The sequence below is a fragment of the Cylas formicarius genome, unplaced genomic scaffold, assembly GCF_029955315.1.
Source record: "Cylas formicarius isolate icCylForm1 unplaced genomic scaffold, icCylForm1.1 PGA_scaffold_10__41_contigs__length_53128322, whole genome shotgun sequence".
In the NCBI taxonomy this organism is placed as follows: Eukaryota; Metazoa; Arthropoda; class Insecta; order Coleoptera; family Brentidae; genus Cylas; species Cylas formicarius.
Genome location: NW_026844214.1, coordinates 35,045,659 through 35,065,338, shown reverse-complemented (window position 1 = coordinate 35,065,338; position 19,680 = coordinate 35,045,659). Strand labels below are relative to the sequence as shown.

Here is a 19,680-nt window from a genome sequence, read left to right as displayed (position 1 = left end):
TATTAAAAAAAGCATAAATAATGATTCTATGTAACTAGTGGTTCGGGTTCATTGGCATTACAGCGCCATCTACTGAGAATATGAAAGAAAACTACGGTCAAAACCTTTTGTGGCACAGAATCCGATTTGTAATAAAAAATGGGGCTTTCTCTCCGCCACCATCACCGTGGGTTGGGGCAAGAGGTCATTTTTGGACAGTTTTCTTATTCAATATTTGATCGCATATGTAATTCTCGAGATATTCCACCATTCCCATACTTTTTGGACACCTCGTATAAGTTTAGCTTGTTATTGCACTATATAAAACTGTTAATACGACACTTAAAGTAAATCACCCTGTGTAGAAGGTAAATTCGTTATGTTTATTTTATTTTGTTATAAAATTTGGAAATTCCACTATAGGTAAAAACGTTTTATGCCAAAACCGCAAATTTTGGTTTATTAAAAGACTGTTCTTTACATATATATAAAATTAATTAAAATCGATATTATTACTAAATGTCATCCTGGTGAAACAACAAAAAATTTAATTTATTCTATTTGCATATGTAAATATTTTTATTTTAATGTACGCAATTAAAAGCGGTTTTAGTTGATTGCAATCGAAGCTTGTCATAATATATTGTGTAAATTACCCGAAATATTCTTACAAAACCTTTGGCATACGATAATAAAGGGACAAGGAAAATTTTAATTTTAAAAGTTTCAAAGAAAATCTGTTTTAGATAGTTTGCAATTCAAAAGAAATTAATTTTTATGGGATTAGCAGTAATAAAACGATTTATTGACAACAACTATATATATTTAAAAAATTATATATGTAACATAATAATATCAACAAATCAATATGAAGAAATTTGGTGCTTATCTAAATGCTATATTATAACAAAGATTCGAATTTCGTAAACCGTAAAAACTGGTATGCAGTTTTTTAAAATACGCAATAAATCTAAGTATAATAGTAAGAATTATAATGTAATGCATACTTCAAAGTTCTTAATATATAATATTTAATACTCCATGCATCATCACATACAACAATTAATTTTTTAGAGGATCCAAATTATCCAAAGAGAAATCGTCATTTCCAAAGCTGATTCCACGACTAAATCCAGTCTAAAAGAAAGAGCAAAATTAATTTGATTTAAGGGTGTCACTACATCGATAATTATTTGTCCGATGAACCTTTTTAAAACATATTTGAAACTGAAAATTAAAAATATATATTTTAATTAAAAGGAGACTTACTATACTGACGGGGTAGTACTTTAGAATAACAAAAAGACTATCGACGATATTGCGTTAAATTCTAATTAAAGTGCCAAGAGGACAGTTTTAAAATCCTGCAAGGAAAAAACCAGGCTGACGGTCGCTAAATAGATCGCTCAATTGTTACTTATTAAGAAAATTGCAACTGTTGCAGGGGAGCATTGCGAATTGTTTAATGTTTGCTGTTACACTTAAAGAATAGAACCAAAAATTAACTGCGTTACATCTAATGTTAAAAAATTAATAAGCAGCAAAAAAAACTCTCAGTTGCCTTCTAGTCTATTTTAGCGATATTATTTCTCTTAAGTGGTTCCGACCAATCACGTAATATTTTTGTCAGATAAACGTCAAACAGGCTCGAATTTCTTAGAAACGAAAACTGAAAATTGGATGATCTATTGACTTCTTAATTCGGCAATTTTAAAATCGCCAACAAGAAATTAAGGTCAAAATTAGTCAAACGAAAATCCAAATTGACAGTTTATGGTTTAATGCTAATTAATAAATAATTATTATTAAATACATTCATACTATCACAAGAACAAATAATAATTTTAAAATGGGCAGTGATGTTCATACAGGCTTCCCCAAACTCGAAGGCCCATAGAAATAGACATTTAAAAATTGGGTTAGGGCCATATGAGGCAACTATCTCTATTTTTTTTTTTTTTTAATTGGGATACTGCAGCGTTGTCACATCTACCTGAACTTGAAACCAATTTAATTTTTTTGAATAGTATGTCCTGTATATCATTACGGTTTTATATTCCATGAAAAATTCTGAAACGTTCTTTTTGCATGGTATTATTCTGTTTGTTGCTTTTAACTTCGAAACAGTTCAAAATAGCGACACAGTGGTGATATGATTGCATAAAAAATGAATAGCTCTTTTTGCTGCTACTATTAAATATAGGGGGTTCCTTTTAAAATTCGCGCATAAGTTACGTTCTGATATTTTACAAAATATGCATAATTTTGTAAATACCAAGGTTGATAATAATATGATACATCAGCCTATTGGTAAGTCGTAACCAGAAATTCAGGTTTTTACCGGAAATGGTTATTTAAAAAAATCGAAAAAATAACTTTTATCTCAAAAATAGGAAGATTAAGTATTTTTTAAAGAATCTAAAAATGTAACAGCATAGAAAAAAAATAAGCTGGTGTCTGGATCTAGTAGATATGACAACACTGCAAAGAACCAAATAAAAATAGAGATCATCATAGCCTTTTATGGTCGCAACCCAATTTTTCAATGACTAACTTTTTCCATTCTCCATATGCTGTTAATAGACCATCAAGTTTGGGGAACCTTTTATAATAACCCTGTAAATATGAAGCAGTTGTTGGGACATTTTTATTATAATAATTTAGCATAATCATAAAATTAGCACTCGTTTTTGCAGGGGGTTCTCTGTCTAAAAACAATATTTCATGAAATTATATTGACGTCTATATAAACAGCCAGTGGGATTATTACCTTCATTTCTAAAATTCGCTTATCAAGCAAACCAATCGCATTCTCGATATCTTGGGAAGTCGTGGAATTGTCGCTGCCAAAATCTCCCATTTCGAATGGATCTAATACCTTAGGCTTAGTTGAACTAGAACAAATTTTAACAAATTAATAAGCGACAACTATCTTTAAATACGTTTTTAAAGCAAGCGCCTATACTTTTTTTAAGACACGTTAATGAAACTCGTGATAATTGACAATTAAAGAGTAAATGTACCTGTTGGTAGTACTACCATTGCCATCGAAGGGATCCATCCCAAACAATTTGTGTTCATCTATTTTTGGCGGCTCGGCTTGCAGCAGCACGTTACTTCTTCTGGCTGCCTTAGGCGGTGGAGCAACTAAAGCCGTTCATAGAGTAACAAAAGTTTTACGTTTACCATATGCACTTACTTGGATGTGAATTGGACATTTGGCTATTTTTACTTTGTTCAAAAGATCGAGGATCAAAGTTATCATCGTGTTCTAATTCAGTCAGTAGGAGTCCCTCGAGCTTGGTCCCTACTGCCGGGATATTCTGTAGCGAGCGTGGCGGTACCGGTGGTGCTAAAATAATATACAAAGAGGTAAAACGCGTGCCGCTTTAATTTAGACTTTAGACAATAAATATGAAAAATAGAATGCAATTTCCACTTAGACTCATTTGGTAAGGGCAAAATTTGACCGCTTCATTTTAATCATTTTGCGTAAAGAGTAAGGTTTTCAATTATTTAAAAATAAAATTGTTTTATTCCATTATAGGTCCCTACGAACCGAGTACAATTTTGACAAGATTCTGTACAGAAACTTTCAAATTTGTTTGGTATTTTATGACCTTCTTTAGTTAAGATAATTAATCTTTATTATTAGAGTTTTTCATTTTTCAAAATATCGACAATAAACTTAATTTCGTGTAGTAATTTTCTATTATTCCAAAAAATTTCTATATAGCTACAGAAATATAAAGGGCTTGACTATGCCGATATACAGACAATTTAGCAGTTTAGTGTGTGCTATATGAAACCGTACTACGTCTACTAAGGAATCATTTTTTTAACTGTACATCAGTATATGTTTATAGGAACTTTACGCGATTTGTTTGCTATTACTCTGTCATGTACTTAAATTTGATACTAACTTTCTGAAATACTCTGTATATTTGAATGAATAAAACTTACCCAAAAAATTATTCTCTTCACTGAAGTTCAATATTGGGGGCGAGGCAACGGTTCCGTTACTCGATTTGGAATTATCTGCGGATTCGATTTTATTATCGACTTTAAAAGAATTTGGAGCTGATTTTATTTCCAAGATATTTCTAATACATTTTTTTTGTAAATACTGATCGAGGTCATATTTAATACTGGCAAATTGAGATATTTCCAATAGCCTCTGTTTCAGGATATTATTTTCATTTTCCATCTCCTTCATTTTTTGTTGCGTAATCATTGCTCGCCGTTGAGCCTCCAGATCCTTTCCGGAAGTATCCAAAAATCGTTTGTACGCTAACTCAAATGCTTGACCGATCGTCAATGTAATTTCTTCCGCTAATTTATCGGATATAAAAACGAAACATTCATATTTTTCTTCAACTTCGCTACTTCCTAAAATAAGGCAACAAAGACACTAATCAAAACATATAATGCTAGCAAGTTTAAAAAAAAGATTTGATTGACCCGAGGGCGTAATTGCAATCTTGATTTTTAGAACCCAGTTTCTTCAAAATTTTGTTATAGGTATGGTGAGCATTGTAATAGACAAATGCAAATCTTGTTGGTTTAATGCTCTTTGTTGTGTTCGAATATTTTCGAAAATAAACTCCAAAAAGGATTAAAAAAGGCCTTTTCTCATGCCTAAGGGAGGAAATTGTGTCGACAGGAACTTCCGTGAGGCTAATGTATAACAACCATACTCCTGTTAAATGTGAGTATTTTGTAAAAATTGCCTGTGTCTCTGTAGCAGATTATTATTTTTCTGAAATTTTATGAAAGAACTTAAAATTTTCGGAGACCATATCATACCATTTAAAAATAATAATAATTTCGTAATTTGTCTTTATTACTTTAATACTTTTGAGAGCTTAAAATCACTAGCTGACATTATTACTAAGTTTTTTTTTTACTCCGAACCCTTTTCAAGTATGTATCCCTTTTTTGCCATTAAAAATTAGAATTACTCAAATCGCCAGATCTAATAAAGTGTTAAAGACTAAGTAGTTAATTTTATTATCGAATTAAGCCATTCAAGAACTAAATAAACATTTCCTTTGACAGAAATGAAAACAATTTTGGTTTTAATTTTATTTCAAATTTCTAGGTGCATCCGTTTGTCTAGTATCACTTTTATCCATATCCATCCAGTATAAAGGCAAATTATTGTTCAGTCAGTTATTATTAGAGAACACAAAAAATGCCGGAAACTGTAGGAATAATAAGTATCTAATGATTTTAACTTTAAAAATTGCATTCTCTGGTTTCTTACCTTGATTTGGCTGTTTGACAATAAACGAGAAAAACCTTTTCTCGCCTTTATCATCGGCACAGTAAGATATTTGATGAAGCGGGAATTGGTACAGGATGGTGTGGATTTTGGGCTCCTGGATTGCCACGCCATCTATGCTTATCGTTAATTCAATTTTTTTCGTTTTTTCTCCCGTTTCGCTCTTTCGGATCTGCTGCGAAAATCTTAGCTTACGAATGGCTTCCTTAACCACTTCGATACCTATAATATAATATATCCTTAATATCGCCGCTTCTTTTCATAATTTTTTAAAAATTATTGGTGTTGCGTTCTTTACTGGGGGTCGCGAGTTCACAGGAATTTTGGTTTTTGAAACAAATAATGTAAAAATCGCATGCAAATATTTTCATTCGTTCCAGAGTGATGGCCATAAAAACATTTAATAACGGCATTTATTGGAAAAGCAATTTATTTCGGAATTACTATGTACTCAAGCATGTCATGAACAAACAAAAAAATAGTTTTAAATTTCGTTCATTTTATAAGTACAACATAATATTAATAATATGGTGTTTATTCATAACGCTCGGCTTCTAATTTTAACAGCCTTTAACCGTTGAAGAATAAATTAATTTCAAATAATTCTACAATCAGTTCATAGTACAGAAAATTAATCATAAAAATGAAATGAATTAACTGGGATCACAGAAATACTAGAAATTATTAAAGAACAATAAATTTATAAGAAATAATATTACTTTTCAGACTTTCGTGGTCAAGTCACTACTAATAATAATTACTATCATTAACAACCCAACAACGGTATCAGACAGGGAGTCTCTCTTAGTCCGTTGTTATTTAATATTAATATTTAATATAATTATGGATGATGATAAAAAAAGTTCGTTTGGGTAGAGGGTACAGAATGCCTAATGATAAAGTGAGAATTATCTGCTATGCAGACGATGCAATGATATGCGCAGAGAACGAAGACGATCTGCGGAGACTTTTAAACATCTTCAACCGCACAGACAAGCAATTTAACATGACTATCTCAGCCTACAAAACGAAATGTATGACCACATCAAGAGAGCCGTTCAGATGTAAACTGGAAGTGGACGGCCAAGTAATTCAACAAGAGATGGAGTTTAAATATCTGGGCATTGACATTACCAGTTATGGAAATGTGGAGGACAAAGTAAGGCAACAGGTAGCAAAAGGCAATAACAGGCTGCTTAAACGATGTAATTTGACGAAACAAACATCTGAAAAAACATACAAAAGTACGAGTCAACAAAACAACGATCAGACCGATCATGATCTACACGGCAGAAACAAGATCAGATACCGCAAAAACTAGACGACTTCTGGAGACTACGGAAATGAAGATTCTCCGCCGTATCTCAGGAAAAACACTGCTAGACAGAGAAAGAAACGAAAACATCAGCACTCGTGCGGAGTGGACAACGTGAACGAATGGGTGCTCCAAAGAAAAAGACAGTGGAATGACCATATTAACCGTATGCACGATGGCAGAGTAGTAAAAATCGTTAGAGACAAATCGCCAGACGGAAGACGGAGCGTGGGACGGCCGAGAAAAAGATGGAACGACGATCTCAATCCAGGTTGAGAGGCGATCGATGAAAGAATAGGTCATAGGCCTACTATAGAAGCAAGAAGATCTTTAAAAAAAACTTATTTATACCAGTTTTATGGTTTTCAATGTTTGAGTTAACATAGTTTTTTGTGTCTTTTTGTTTAAGAGCAAGGTATTAAAAAATGGTTGGAGTTTTGCGAATAATCCTTTTTTTTAAGTAATTAAAAAAGTGTAAGAGATTATTATCGGGAAACTTAACAAAATCAACTTTATTTTTGGATAGAATCCTATATATAAACTAATATATATGGTCGGTTAAACTATTCTTAAACTAAAACTAAACTAACAGTCATAATTAAAATTTAAACTCTACGGGGATTTCTGATATAGGAGATACTATTAAATAAAATTGTGATTCGTTTGCCTACTGTACCTTTGGGTTGATCTACTATACTATTTCCGAAAAACTTTACAAGGTACGCAATGTGACCTTTCTGTAGGGCTTCGGGTGGATGGATCCATTTTCGTTCACCGCTGGAGCTGCTCTTGTTTCCATTGAGTTTCACCTGAGTATTTTGCGCCCACTTGAGTAAGGTCGACATCTAAAAAGAGCATTCGGTTTCTTTCCATTACGTTTAGTAAAAATATAATAACGTGATTCTGTCGAAAAATGGGCATCCCCATGATAAAATTGCATTTAAAATAAAGGTAAATCAAAGTTTATGTCAAATCCATACCCATACATTTTGAACCTTGCAAAATATCTTTTGGTGCATTAAATCACCGGCACCGTAGATCTATTTTCGAATAATTGTTGAAGAATAAAGATATTTTATTATTTTTATTATTGAGTTTTAAAACACACAAAAATGCAATGCAATAGAAGAATATGTTTCATCATTACTATATAAAAATGTAATGGACAAAAATTTGCATTTTTTGTTTCTATGGATAAGTCAAGAAGTAAGGAGTTTTTTGCAATTTTCATTAGCAGGCCACAATCACCTTAATTTTTGGTTACTGTCTAGGTAGGCTATTCTGCATTTTTTTGCTAAATTGAGTACACTGCTATATTTGGTGCTTAGAATTATTTTTTATATAGTGTCGTTACTTGTGGGATTTTTTTTACTAATTACTTGATCAAAATACAACTACTGTCAATTATTTAACATAAAAACAACATTCAAAAATAAAATAATATTCTAGAATATAAATTATATATCTTAGATGGCTGCAGAGTAGTTCGTCAACAAAAAAACAGATTGTTTGTTTATAACTGAGAGTGACAGTTACTAGCTACAGATTTACCTGCGTTATTTTATTATAAAATGCCTTATTCTGAAATAGAAAAACAATTCAGATAAAAAAAACCTTTCATCCAATTTATGAAAAATTTCATCGAAAGTCCAGCATAGCCAGAGAGAAAAAAACATTGGAAAGAAATGAAGACAGTTATTTAAGGAATTTACTAAAAGTTCAAGAAAATCCCAATATTTCCATAAGAAAAAGATCAGAAAGCCTGAAAGAAAAGTTTATTGACAAAACAAAATACATCATACGAGAAGAACCACTCTATTTTATTTTTGAATGTTACTTTTATGTTAAACGCGCATATATCTCAAAAACTATGGTATTTGGGTGTAGGACGTATTACAGAAGAACAAATTTTGATTTATTATTTCTTTATAAAGTTGTAAACAATTTCATTAAATCTTCTTTCCCTTTGGAAAAAATATACTTTAACTGTAATCCCTACATTCTTCGAAACAGGCAAACGTTCGCTGTATCTGGATATCACTCAAACTATTCTTCTAACTCTCCAATTATTAGATGTACGAGTATTTATCACAGGGTAGAGACCGAGTTTCCGGATCTTGATCCTTTAAACAACACTTAAGACGATATGCACACACTGTAGCTTGTAAAAAATAATTCAAACTATTCTACTAAAGTATCTTTTTTGTGGCATTTTGTGCTTTCATTTTATTGGACGGCTGGGTCTGTCTGTAGAAAAGACTTGTTTATAAACAAATAAATAAATAAATGTGCAGAATTTTTAGATTTTATTAAGCATATAATATACAGGGTGTTCAATAAAAATATATATATTTTACCTGTGGAGATTTTACAACATCCTGTGTGTATACAAATAGTTTACTATTTTTTAACTTTTGTATTTGAAGCTTTTTTCCCAAACGTTAAAAAAAAAGTTAAAGAGGGGGGGGGACATTATAAATGATCATCACAGTTGCAAGTGAAACGGTATACAGAGTAGGACATATGTCTTGGTGATGAATATTTAAAATAATAACAACAGTAGTAATATTCAAACGAAAAAAACTGGATATTCCATTACATAAAACTTTTTTATTAAGTAAACATTGGGTACGCTTCGGCCAAAAACAGTAGATCATCTTCAGAGGTATATTGTACATAGAGGAACTTAGTAAAAAGAAAAATGATAAATAATAATAATAATAGACAAGAACTAAGTGAATAACATAAACACGAATGCAGATCAGAATCAAACAAAGTATATCATAGAACTTTCAGGTATTTAGTGATAGTTTTTGTAAAGAACTCCAAACTGGTGTAAAATAAGTCCACGTCAGCCTCGCATTCAAGTCCGTTCAATTTTTTGGTCGCAAGTGAAACTGGGTGTCTAGTTCCCGTTCGTTCGTTCCCGCCAATCATCCTGTTGCTTCTTCAGAGCTTAATTGAAACAATTTCAGTCAAGCTCTGAGGATGATTGGCGAAACGTTAGTAAGTTAAGGAGGAATCCAGAAGTTTTATAAAAAGTATTACAGTAGCCTGTGGAAGTTGCTTTGAAAAATGTTGATAGAACTTGATTTAAAATAATAAATAAGACAGTAAAGTTAAAATGTCAAGTTCTGAACTAAAATGATGTCAAGAAATAGGTTTATCCAAGACCATGAGAGACATTTATATTAGATTATAAGTTTTAAAAAATCAAATAAGCCTATGAAAACTGGTGTTTATTTTAAAAAAATCCTTCGCTGTCGTTATTGGGTACTTTACCTTACTTGAAATGCAAATTTCCAGGAAAATCGATTTAAAAAAAAAACGAATTCACAGCCATTTCACACCCTGTATAATAAAAATCTCTATTTCCTATCTTCGGTAAATATGTGTGCCTTACAAATTTTATGATTATTTTCTTTATAATTGTCGCAATCTTCATTTAAATTATCTACGTCTTTCTATATAAAAAAAACAAAGATTAATATAGAAATTGTTACTTGTATCTATTTACTTATAATGGTCATGAGATTTTTTTAAATGTCAAATCGGTACGATCTTCGGGTAAATTTGAACCAAAAAATTACTTATGCTATACAAATCAAGAGTGCCGAAATTCATACCATTTTTTAAAGCAATATTCAATATATTTTTCCCTTTAAAACCAACACACGTATCAATTTGTCATACGACCCGAAAATTCAATTGAGTGCTTCCGTTCTCATCGAGGTAGACACAAGCAACATACTTGTACACTAAAATATAATTGAACTATCTGCTGGGAACAATGGTTATTGTAAAAATTGCGCTCTTGTAATTTATACACGGATCTGCAATTGCACATATTTCCTATATAGACAAAAAAACTTACCGTAAAATATAATATGAGATTCAATATAAAAAGCTTGCAGGGTCACTAAACAAAAACCAACTACTAAAAAGTTAAACTTTCTATTTAACTTGCAATTTAAAGACTAAAGAATTTTCAGTGACGGATGATGACAACTTAAACACCCACCACTGCACCATAAAAACAGGTTGTAGAATCGTACCAGCGGTACCAGCAGTCAGGGTCTTTGCCAATGTTGTCACTTCTACTGGATTTTCAGTTAATATAAAGCGAATTATCTTGTCAGGTTGTGCCCATTGAAAATCTTCAAAGACGCTCTGAATTTAAAAGGTTTATAAGTATTTGTCCTTAAGTGAGCGACTGTTGAAAAGCGTTCGGCAATAGCCTATCCCTTAATAAAAAAAATTATTTCGTACATGCTTGGCAAATTTGGGGCTTCATATTTCAAACAATGTTTTCTCAAATAGATCCAAAATTATATTATAACAAGTATATGTATTTACTTAATATCGATACGGTATTTAGACGTTTACAAAAAATCGTTTTTTTGTTTTATTCTCCATGGAACATTTTAATTTCATTCTGGTAATAAAGGCAGCTGTGGAACAAATTTAACAATTGCTATTTGCCCAAAATTTGCTAAAATGCGAAACAGATTTTTTTGTTCTTGTTCGTTGTTTTAAAAAGTAACATAGGCGTCACACTTTGTACTAAGCTTTCGAGTTTCGAGATAACCTAACTTATTTTCTGTAGTAAAGGAGACATTTTTTTGTGAGAGAACTGTATTTATATTTGTATCACAAAATTGTTATCCTATTTTAAGAACTTCCTGTAGTGTCTGCGAATTTATTGTACACGAAGAAACTGAACACTTTATTCAACATAGTAGGGTAATATGAGGTTATAAAATATTCAGTAAAACAAACGTTTGTTTTCGTTTAATTTGTGTGTGTAAAATTATGGATAACATCTTTACCGTTACCAAAAAACCTAATAAATCATTTGCTACAAAACTCAATGTTTTTAATGAGTAAGTTAATAATTCAAATTGATGGGCTGTATTTACAATACCCAATGGTTTTAGGATTGAGAAGTCAATTATATGTTCAGTATCCTGTTCAAATGTTATTGCTTTCAACACCCAATGTAATATTGAGGAACACAATTCATTGCTTTTCAGCTCTAATGTGTATATTTGTGATCTTAATAGTCCATGGCAGATTCACAAGTATGTAGACCATATTTTAGTTATTTTTTATTTGGTTTTGCTTATTTCTGTTATTACTTTTAGAATTTTATGCAATTCATCCCCAGTAACAGTGCTGCAATGGGATTTTACCGGAGAACTTTTACTAATAGGAGATGAAAATGGATGCATTAGGATATATAAAATAAAAGACCACATTTTAAATGATTGGAATTTATTGTTGCAAACAGTCTTTCCAGGAGAACATATACTTGCTGCTGCTTTTTTCCATCCTGGAAAGAAAGTAATGTATCAAATTAGGAATCATGAAAAATTAACTTTTTTTTTAATGTTTTTCTTGTAGGTTTGTTTAAACACAGAGAAAAAAGATTGTTCAAGTTATTTGGAAAAATTTCAGCATGTAAAGTTTGCATGTTCAGTAAAACAGTTTGGTGGGAGACCAGCCAATGGTGCATTATTGTTGACTACAACAGGTATGCTAGCTGCTGTGTTGCTACCTCAAAATGCTAGCCAAAGTGGAATGGTTATTACTACAGAAAGTTTGGGACCCACTAGAATATTTATTAAAACTGCAGATATTTGCTATGGAAAAAGTAAGTGTTTTTGTGTCTATAAATGCATTCACTTGATTTGCAATAACATAGGTGGTTCGTAAAATATTACATAAAGTTGCTTTACATATTGAATTCCCAAATTTTTTAGATGGACACTTTTTGGTAGCTGTCAGTAGTGGAGATTCATCTATGCCGATTCAATGCTACAAAGTTTCTGTAATTAAGGTTGAAGAGAAATGTATTATTGCCAGTCAATCTTTATTGAGTTTCTTTTTGTTTGAAGCCCCCAAAGAAGTTCTTTGTAAGTATAATTCATTATAGTCAATTATTTTCTTGAGTGCAAAGCAAAAATCAAGTTTGCTATTTTGATATGCGGGCTTGTATTAGGGTTTAACATATATTTAAATTTACTTAATGTTTAAGTCGAACAAATTGCTAAAGACAGAAAATGTACCGTAAGTCACTTAAAGTGGATCATGAGAGAAGATGCGGATTCATTAGTAGTTGCTGCGAATGGAGAAAAGATGAGTTGTTTACAAGTTTGGGAGTTGAGAGAAAAGGCATTACCAATACACAAGTCATTTGGAAACTCGGAATCAGCACAGTTTTTCAACACGGTGGTATATTGTTTTAAATTTTGAAATCCAGAATGTGCTTTTATCCATTAATGTTTTCAGTTATGGCAGTATCAGTGTCACTTTCAGTATAATCACAAAGTAACAGCACTAACTACAAGCAAGCTAAGCCTTATAAATAGCATATCTTGTGGGTACATAGTGGTTACATTTGCAGACAATACAATTCATTGTTTGTACAGAGACACATTGAAACCCATTGTTAGTACTACATTGTCTACTGTTCATAGATATAATGAAGAACCTCTAGGTAAATTTCCAAGGACAAGTGCAAAAATATGTAGCATTGACACCTCATGGCTTGGAAATGTTTTGTTGGTGGTTGATTCTGATGATGGTTTACATTTATTTAAGTTGCCTCCTCAAATTGAGAGTTCAGCAACTCTTAGTGTGCCATACTGCACAACTATTCTTGAGGTTTGTACTGGTCCTGCAATACTAGATGAGTTTATCAATTTATATAATACATTTGATAATATGTAATCCCATTAACATAATGTCATGTATAATACCTACATGATCTGTGTTGTAGTACTGTCTGATTTGTGGATTGGATTGTTTGGATTTATTACTCATTGTTAGACCCAGCATGCTAGAAGCAATTTCTGAAAGACTCATAGAAAGTTTTAATCGACAAACAGCACCAGTACAACAGTTTTTTTATCTGCAGTACTTATGTATTAAGACATCATTATATAGGTAATATTGTTTTTACTCCACATGGGTGTATTTTAACGTGCATTTTTTTATGCAAGGTTGAGCGCGAATGGTCAATCAAGGGCCAATGATTTGACACATTTTTTGATGTTGCATAGTATTTCCACAGCTTTTAAAAGTTTATTAAGGCCTAGTGAAATGAATAGTCACGAAAAAAGTCCTGCCGATTCACTTGCAGGTAAGGCTGCTAGAATGCTTTGTTTTGTTTTATGGTTTCTACAGAACCCATGTGAACATAATATATGCTCTTTTGTTCATTTAAGCCGTAATATCCGAAGGTCAGACTGATGTTGATAAAGTTTTGATGCATTTGGAAGCAAAAGAATTCACAGTGGAACCTTCAACCTTGCAGAGCTTGCAACAACTTATTCAGTGGATTGCAGACTTGACTTTAAATCTGCTTATAAAATTGCCAGAAACTAGACCATCAATTGGAAAATCATATGAGCTTATTAAAGACTTAAAAGCCTTAAATATTTTAAGGGAAATGTTAGTTTTGATACGGGTTTGGGGACTGCTCAGGCCTGCATGTCTGCCGGTGTTTATTAAATCAGATGCGACTTTAGATATTTTGGCATTATTGTTTAGGTAGGTAATAAATTTTCATTTTTTAATTAAATAGTGTTCCTTAGAAGTTTGTTTCTGTGTAAGTGTAAACTTTATCAATTAGTAGAAACGTGGCAGATTCGTTTTAGATTATTGGGTCGGCTTATGCAAAACGTCAATGAACCAGATGATGCCTTAATAGGTAAGTGATTACATTCGAATACCTAAGATCTGTTATTCTTTGTTTCCTAGATGATTGTTGCTTACTACCTAATCAGGTTCAGGTGCAGCCAATGCAGCAGATTAATAACCGAACTGTATTGGCATCACCCCAATTGGCTCAACAAACCTTCCCCCTACAGGTAAATTTTATCTTACCATACCAAAAATATCAAAATATGGGGTAATGTTATTGAAATAAAAAATTCAGTTGAATGACTCATTGCTATGCTCAAGTACATTCTCCGTTTATATTATTTTGTTGTTTGTGTTACACCTCATTATAATAATTAACTTTATTTTTAAGGACATTGAGTTGTCTTAGTCAGGACCACCAGCATGTCAATATATGTTTTAGTAACTAACTCAATAACTGGAAACAATCAAAGAAGATGGTTGTTTGTTGTCGCAAATTGATATTGTTTCTGTTTTGATGGAATACTGTTTTGTTTTAGCTTAAATACAATAGCGAACCCGACTGCCTAATAAGTAATTCAGAATCGACGGGAGGTCAGACCATAGACTCTATTCGTCATTTATTCTTGGGAAAGACGCCTAGGGTAGTGAAGCATTGTGTTCGCTGCACTGGATCGGCGGGTACAACCCACGTGACCAGAACTGCTGCCATACGCGCATGGGACCAAAGATGGTTACGTTCATGCCAGTATGTAGTATTTGTTGTCATTTTCAAAAAGAAAGAATGCAACGGCTTACGGTTTCGTTTTTGTCAAATATATTACTTGCATACTAAACAAGAAGTTAAAATTTAGCAAATAATTATCTTTTAACTACTTTTGTTCTTGGTATATTTTTTTAAATTTTAGGTGCGGTGGCCTCTGGAGAGTTCAAGTATTCTCATAGATTTAGATTAAGTGCAAATGTTTAAGTTTTACTAATAAATGTTTTATGAGTGTAGTACCTTTACTTAATTAATGTTTGTGGAAATGTACAAATAGAATCACCACACGCGAGACTGCAAAATAATATTACCTAGGAGCATATAAATATAAATTTGCATTTTATTTATGACTTACCAAAACAAACTATCCTTAATGGAATTGTAATTCCTAATGAACTATTTTTTCTTACTGCCCATTACTGTTAGCAAACATAACAAACAGTAATTCAACTTGCATCATTTGGGTGACACAAGATGTCCGGTTTTTCGTTGATTAGCTATGGACTTCATTTTTTAATTTCTTTTGAGGCGAGGTTCTGTGTTGAACTGGGTCTTATATTAAAAAAAGTGAAATTTACAATATGTGCATTTATTTATTTATTTAAATGGTTACATAACACAGGTTTACAGTCGCATAATTTTAATCGAAATACCTTTCTTGCATACACATTTGATTTTTCAAAATTTTATCTATATCATTAAATTTATAACAATGATATAGATATAGATCATACCAATACGTCACAAATATCAAAACGAAAAATTAAGAAAGGAAGACAAGTGATTATCGAAGAGGTAGAAAAATAAACATATTATTTGCCAACACAAAAGTATTTTTGTTACTTATATCCATACTGCAGTGTTAGCATCCGTTTTATATTTATTATTTTTCAACTCTTAAACAGTTTTGGTTAAAAAAAAATGTCAGCAGTCCTTTTGCAACCATATGAGTTTCTAGATCCGATTTCGGTAAACTGTGTAAGTTATAATGGGGGATAGATAGGTACCAAAAATAACGAAACATTCTCTTATAGTTATCCAAAACTAACCCACCCTTAAGATTTTTTTTAATAATTGCTATCCTAGATTTATGGCCACATATTTCTTTGGCACACAAACATGACCTCTATCAGTGTAACATTTTTGATTCGACAAATTTTTGTGTTGAAATAGTAATTGTTACGGAGTTAGCATTATTCTCATCGCAATTTAACAAAAATTAAATTAGTGAGAAATCTATAGATGGCACTATACTATATTAAGGTATCTATAATTAGTCTTCATATAATATGATACATTGAACCTATTATGAATTTTTTGACCTTCTAAACCACCCTGCCATCTTCTTGGTATCTCTAGGCATAGATACAGACCTTGAAATATCTGGCCTTGTATCTTTACATTTACGATTTAACGACTCTGCCGAATGACTTTTAGACATTTTCTTTTCTTCCTTATCCTTGGTGTATCTGTGGTTTTCTTTTGGCAGTCGGTTTTTCTTTTTATACAATGTAGAACTCGATCCTAGCAAATAATCATTCAAACAAGAAAATTGCCAAAAATAATTCTCTTATTACCCTTTTCGGTTTCCTCCGCTGATGTTCTCAAAGTTAGACTTTCTTTGCTTTTTGATTCTCTTAAGTTGGTCCTCCCGCTGTCTTGCTTTTTTTTCCTTAATGCTATTGGGTGTTCTCTTGGAATTGATTTGGTTTTACGATCGTATTTATTGTTTTTAGAATACTGGGAGTAATCTATATCCAAACTTTCTCTAGAATGCCGAGGTTTCCATGGTGCCAAAACCGAAAACGATCTACTAAGTGTCTTTACTTGGGGTTGAATTCGACTCGACACGTTTGAAGATAACTCCTCTCTGGATGCGGTGCGTCGGCCATTTCGTAAATAGCCTGGACTAGGAATGTCTCCAACTACAAAATGATTTATTTTTCCTGGTTTATTAAAAAAAAAAACAGAACTGTAATAAGGCCAAAATTGAAAAAATAATGGAAATTGAAACTGGGGGTTAATGGAAAAAGAAAAAATACAAAAAATATAAGTTGTAATCCATTCTGTTAGCAATTAATTGAAAAACTTTGGTTGCTTTTGCGGTTTTCAAGTACTTTTGGTGCATTTTGACAAAACAATTTTAAGTTGGTTGAGGGTTATTCAAAAACATTTTTTTAAAGTAACATTTTAAATCTTTCATTAGGTATTGCTCCTGTTTGGTTTTAAAAAACGGATAGCAAGTTTTTTACTTATGGAGACACTTATATATGAAAAATAAATGGTTTTTAGTTTGTCACCAACACCAAACTTCTTATTTGGGAAGGGGTAGCCTTGTAATTATTGCACAAGTAAATTATGTTTTACCTGATGCTGCGTGTAAATAAACTACACTTCTTTGAGATTGTTGACTGCTTTCCCCTTCAGTGGAACTTTCCAGTGAGCTAAGTTCGTTTTTGCTTATGCGCAATTTATCCTCCCATTGCTTGCCTTTAATATGTGAATGACTAGGGGATATTGGTGGTTTATGATTGAGATAGGATCCTCTCGACTCTCTAAAGAATTTTGAACAATAACATTTATTTATTGACAAAGTGTATTTAAATTTTGAATTAGTGGATATGTGTACCTGTCCTTAACAGAGGTCAGTGTATGACCAGTTTTTTTCCGCCCCGTATCCTGCCTTCCTGATGGAACATCCCTTACTTGTCGAGTTCTTGTTGTCGGTCCATTCTTTAAAATAGGTTTATTGAGAGCTCTAAGGCTATCATTCGATTCGGCATCTGTATCGCCAAAAAATCGTAAATTTCGTGAATTTGAGTTCGTTACACTAATTATGGTTTCGTCGTCGATATTGCTAAGATATGGATCATCGTCAGTCTGAATAACAAAAGAGCATAACATAATCAGTTATAAGAAACACTACTTAGTTTACTTTGTATAAGTAGGTATGTAGAGTGTATCTCAAAATATGACCTTTTACGTGTTACATATTTTTGAAAAGCTCATAACATTCTTAAAAGGTGAATTATTAGCCATAAAGGAAATTGTGAAAATGGTTCCCTTTTTAAGTGATTTTTTATTATTTTAACCATTTTGGTTGATATTTGTGGAAAATTTGGCAGTGTTATTAAGTTTAGTGTAGTGGCGCCTTGGCAGGCAAGCCGTACGGTATTGTTGCCGCCTCTCTTCATATGACAAAATAAAGTTGTAGTTCACAAACTTACGAGATAAGGTTCTGTCCGCTCGTGCGTATTGTATTTGTTGCGCACATCTTGTTTATCTTTCTGATACTTCATATTTTTTAATCTTTCTTCACGGAGAGCCTTTTCTTTTTTCTTTTTGCTGTCTCTGGTAAAAAGAGACTTAACCTGCAAATTGCATATTATGTAATACTTATTAAGCAAATCGGTAGTTATACCAGACAACAAACAAATAAGATCATGTAAGTATAGGCAGACAAATATTGAGTTACCAAGATCCACGTTTGTTGAAACTGTTATGGATTAATTATAGATTTTCATTTCTATGGAAATTTGAAGACGTCTTATTTTCGATACTCCTTAAAAATATTAGAATTAATCTATATCACTAACTCAGATATCAATGCAACTGACATTCTATATCATAATTTATAAAAAAAACACGCAAATTTAAATTTGTTGGATGTTTTATGAATATTTTTCTAAGAGTGCAATACTTTTCTTTAGTGAGTTACAGGAAAAGTAAAAACAGATTTTCGTAAAACCACAAAATATCAAATTTCATTTAAGAGTTTGGTGATTTAAGATTTCCAAGTACTACGTTTTATTTTGAGATTTGCTTGACCATCAGCCTTTTATAATTCAGGGCAGTTAAATTAGATAAATATAAAATTGGTACTTCGTGCGTCGCAGAAATAAAAATTTGTTAATTTACTTTTTTATTTAATACATAATTTTTACACTTGCTGTATATTTAAAACCTATCATTTGATGACTTGACTTTAGAAGAATTCTTGATAGATTATGTCAACATTGATTGATTGTTGATTTAAAATTACAATCACAGTTGAAGGATAAAATAGATTCTGTAAGTCATTAATTAAATCCCATTTTGTTATCTAACACATAGATACCTTTTCCAAACTGCTTTTTTTCTCCGGTTTAGGCGGTTTCATATCTAATTGTTTAATGGTGGAACTGTCGTCATATTTTGAGTCGTAATATGAAACGTCGCTCTCGTTTCGTTCCCTCGTTGACCCACTTTTATAATTGAAATTTTCCCCAAATCGATCTTCAGGGTGTTGCCTTTCATTATTTATTAAAAGAGAACTTGCAAAACCTTAAATATATATATATATATATATATATATATATATATATATATATATATATATATATATATATATATATATGTATATATATGTATATATATATATATATATATATATATATATATATATATATATATATATATATATATATATATATATATATATATATATATATATATATATATATATATATATATGTATATATATGTATATATATATATATATATATATATATATATATATATATATATATATATATATATATATATATATATATATATATATATATATAGTATATATGTATATATATATATATATATATATATATATATATATATATATATATATATATATATATATATATTATATATATATAT

At 31.3% G+C, this 19,680-nt stretch overlaps 3 protein-coding genes across 7 annotated transcripts in view; 1 reads left to right on the top strand and 2 right to left on the bottom strand.

The window, feature by feature from the left end:
* Positions 1–808: 808 nt before the first annotated feature.
* Positions 809–10,614, bottom strand: LOC132702274 (PTB domain-containing adapter protein ced-6). Its single transcript, XM_060670815.1, has 8 exons — positions 10,453–10,614; positions 7,255–7,423; positions 5,246–5,485; positions 3,943–4,368; positions 3,179–3,331; positions 3,003–3,126; positions 2,750–2,873; positions 809–1,116 (listed from the first exon to the last, which is right to left on the bottom strand). The coding sequence occupies exons 2-8, from the start codon at positions 7,421–7,423 to the stop codon at positions 1,042–1,044; spliced, it is 1,311 nt and encodes a 436-aa protein (XP_060526798.1). The 5' UTR covers positions 10,453–10,614; the 3' UTR covers positions 809–1,041.
* A 551-nt stretch (positions 10,615–11,165) lies between these two features.
* LOC132702263 (mediator of RNA polymerase II transcription subunit 16) lies at positions 11,166–15,224 on the top strand. 2 transcript variants are annotated; one of them, XM_060670805.1, is made up of 14 exons: positions 11,166–11,461; positions 11,516–11,659; positions 11,723–11,921; positions 11,982–12,231; positions 12,341–12,493; positions 12,616–12,809; positions 12,870–13,244; positions 13,360–13,526; positions 13,583–13,722; positions 13,808–14,132; positions 14,240–14,292; positions 14,343–14,452; positions 14,765–14,973; positions 15,134–15,224. In XM_060670805.1, exons 1-14 carry the CDS (start codon positions 11,391–11,393, stop codon positions 15,168–15,170), a joined length of 2,427 nt encoding a protein of 808 aa, XP_060526788.1. In that variant the 5' UTR covers positions 11,166–11,390; the 3' UTR covers positions 15,171–15,224. The 2 variants fall into 2 exon arrangements, with proteins under 2 accessions (XP_060526788.1, XP_060526783.1); XM_060670800.1 differs by having other exon boundaries at positions 11,167–11,461; positions 12,616–12,812.
* Positions 15,225–15,561: 337 nt separating this feature from the next.
* The window catches only part of LOC132708567 (uncharacterized), a 40,740-nt gene continuing 36,621 nt past the window's right edge, over positions 15,562–19,680 (bottom strand). For all 4 annotated transcript variants that reach the window (XM_060680948.1, XM_060680967.1, XM_060680958.1 and 1 more), the window contains 6 exons: positions 19,106–19,312; positions 18,216–18,359; positions 17,618–17,868; positions 17,356–17,543; positions 16,566–16,913; positions 15,562–16,512 (listed from right to left, as the gene is read on the bottom strand). In XM_060680948.1, the coding sequence (XP_060536931.1) occupies positions 16,295–16,512; positions 16,566–16,913; positions 17,356–17,543; positions 17,618–17,868; positions 18,216–18,359; positions 19,106–19,312 (1,356 nt within the window). In that variant the 3' untranslated portion in view covers positions 15,562–16,294. The remainder of the gene's footprint in view (positions 16,513–16,565; positions 16,914–17,355; positions 17,544–17,617; positions 17,869–18,215; positions 18,360–19,105; positions 19,313–19,680) is intronic.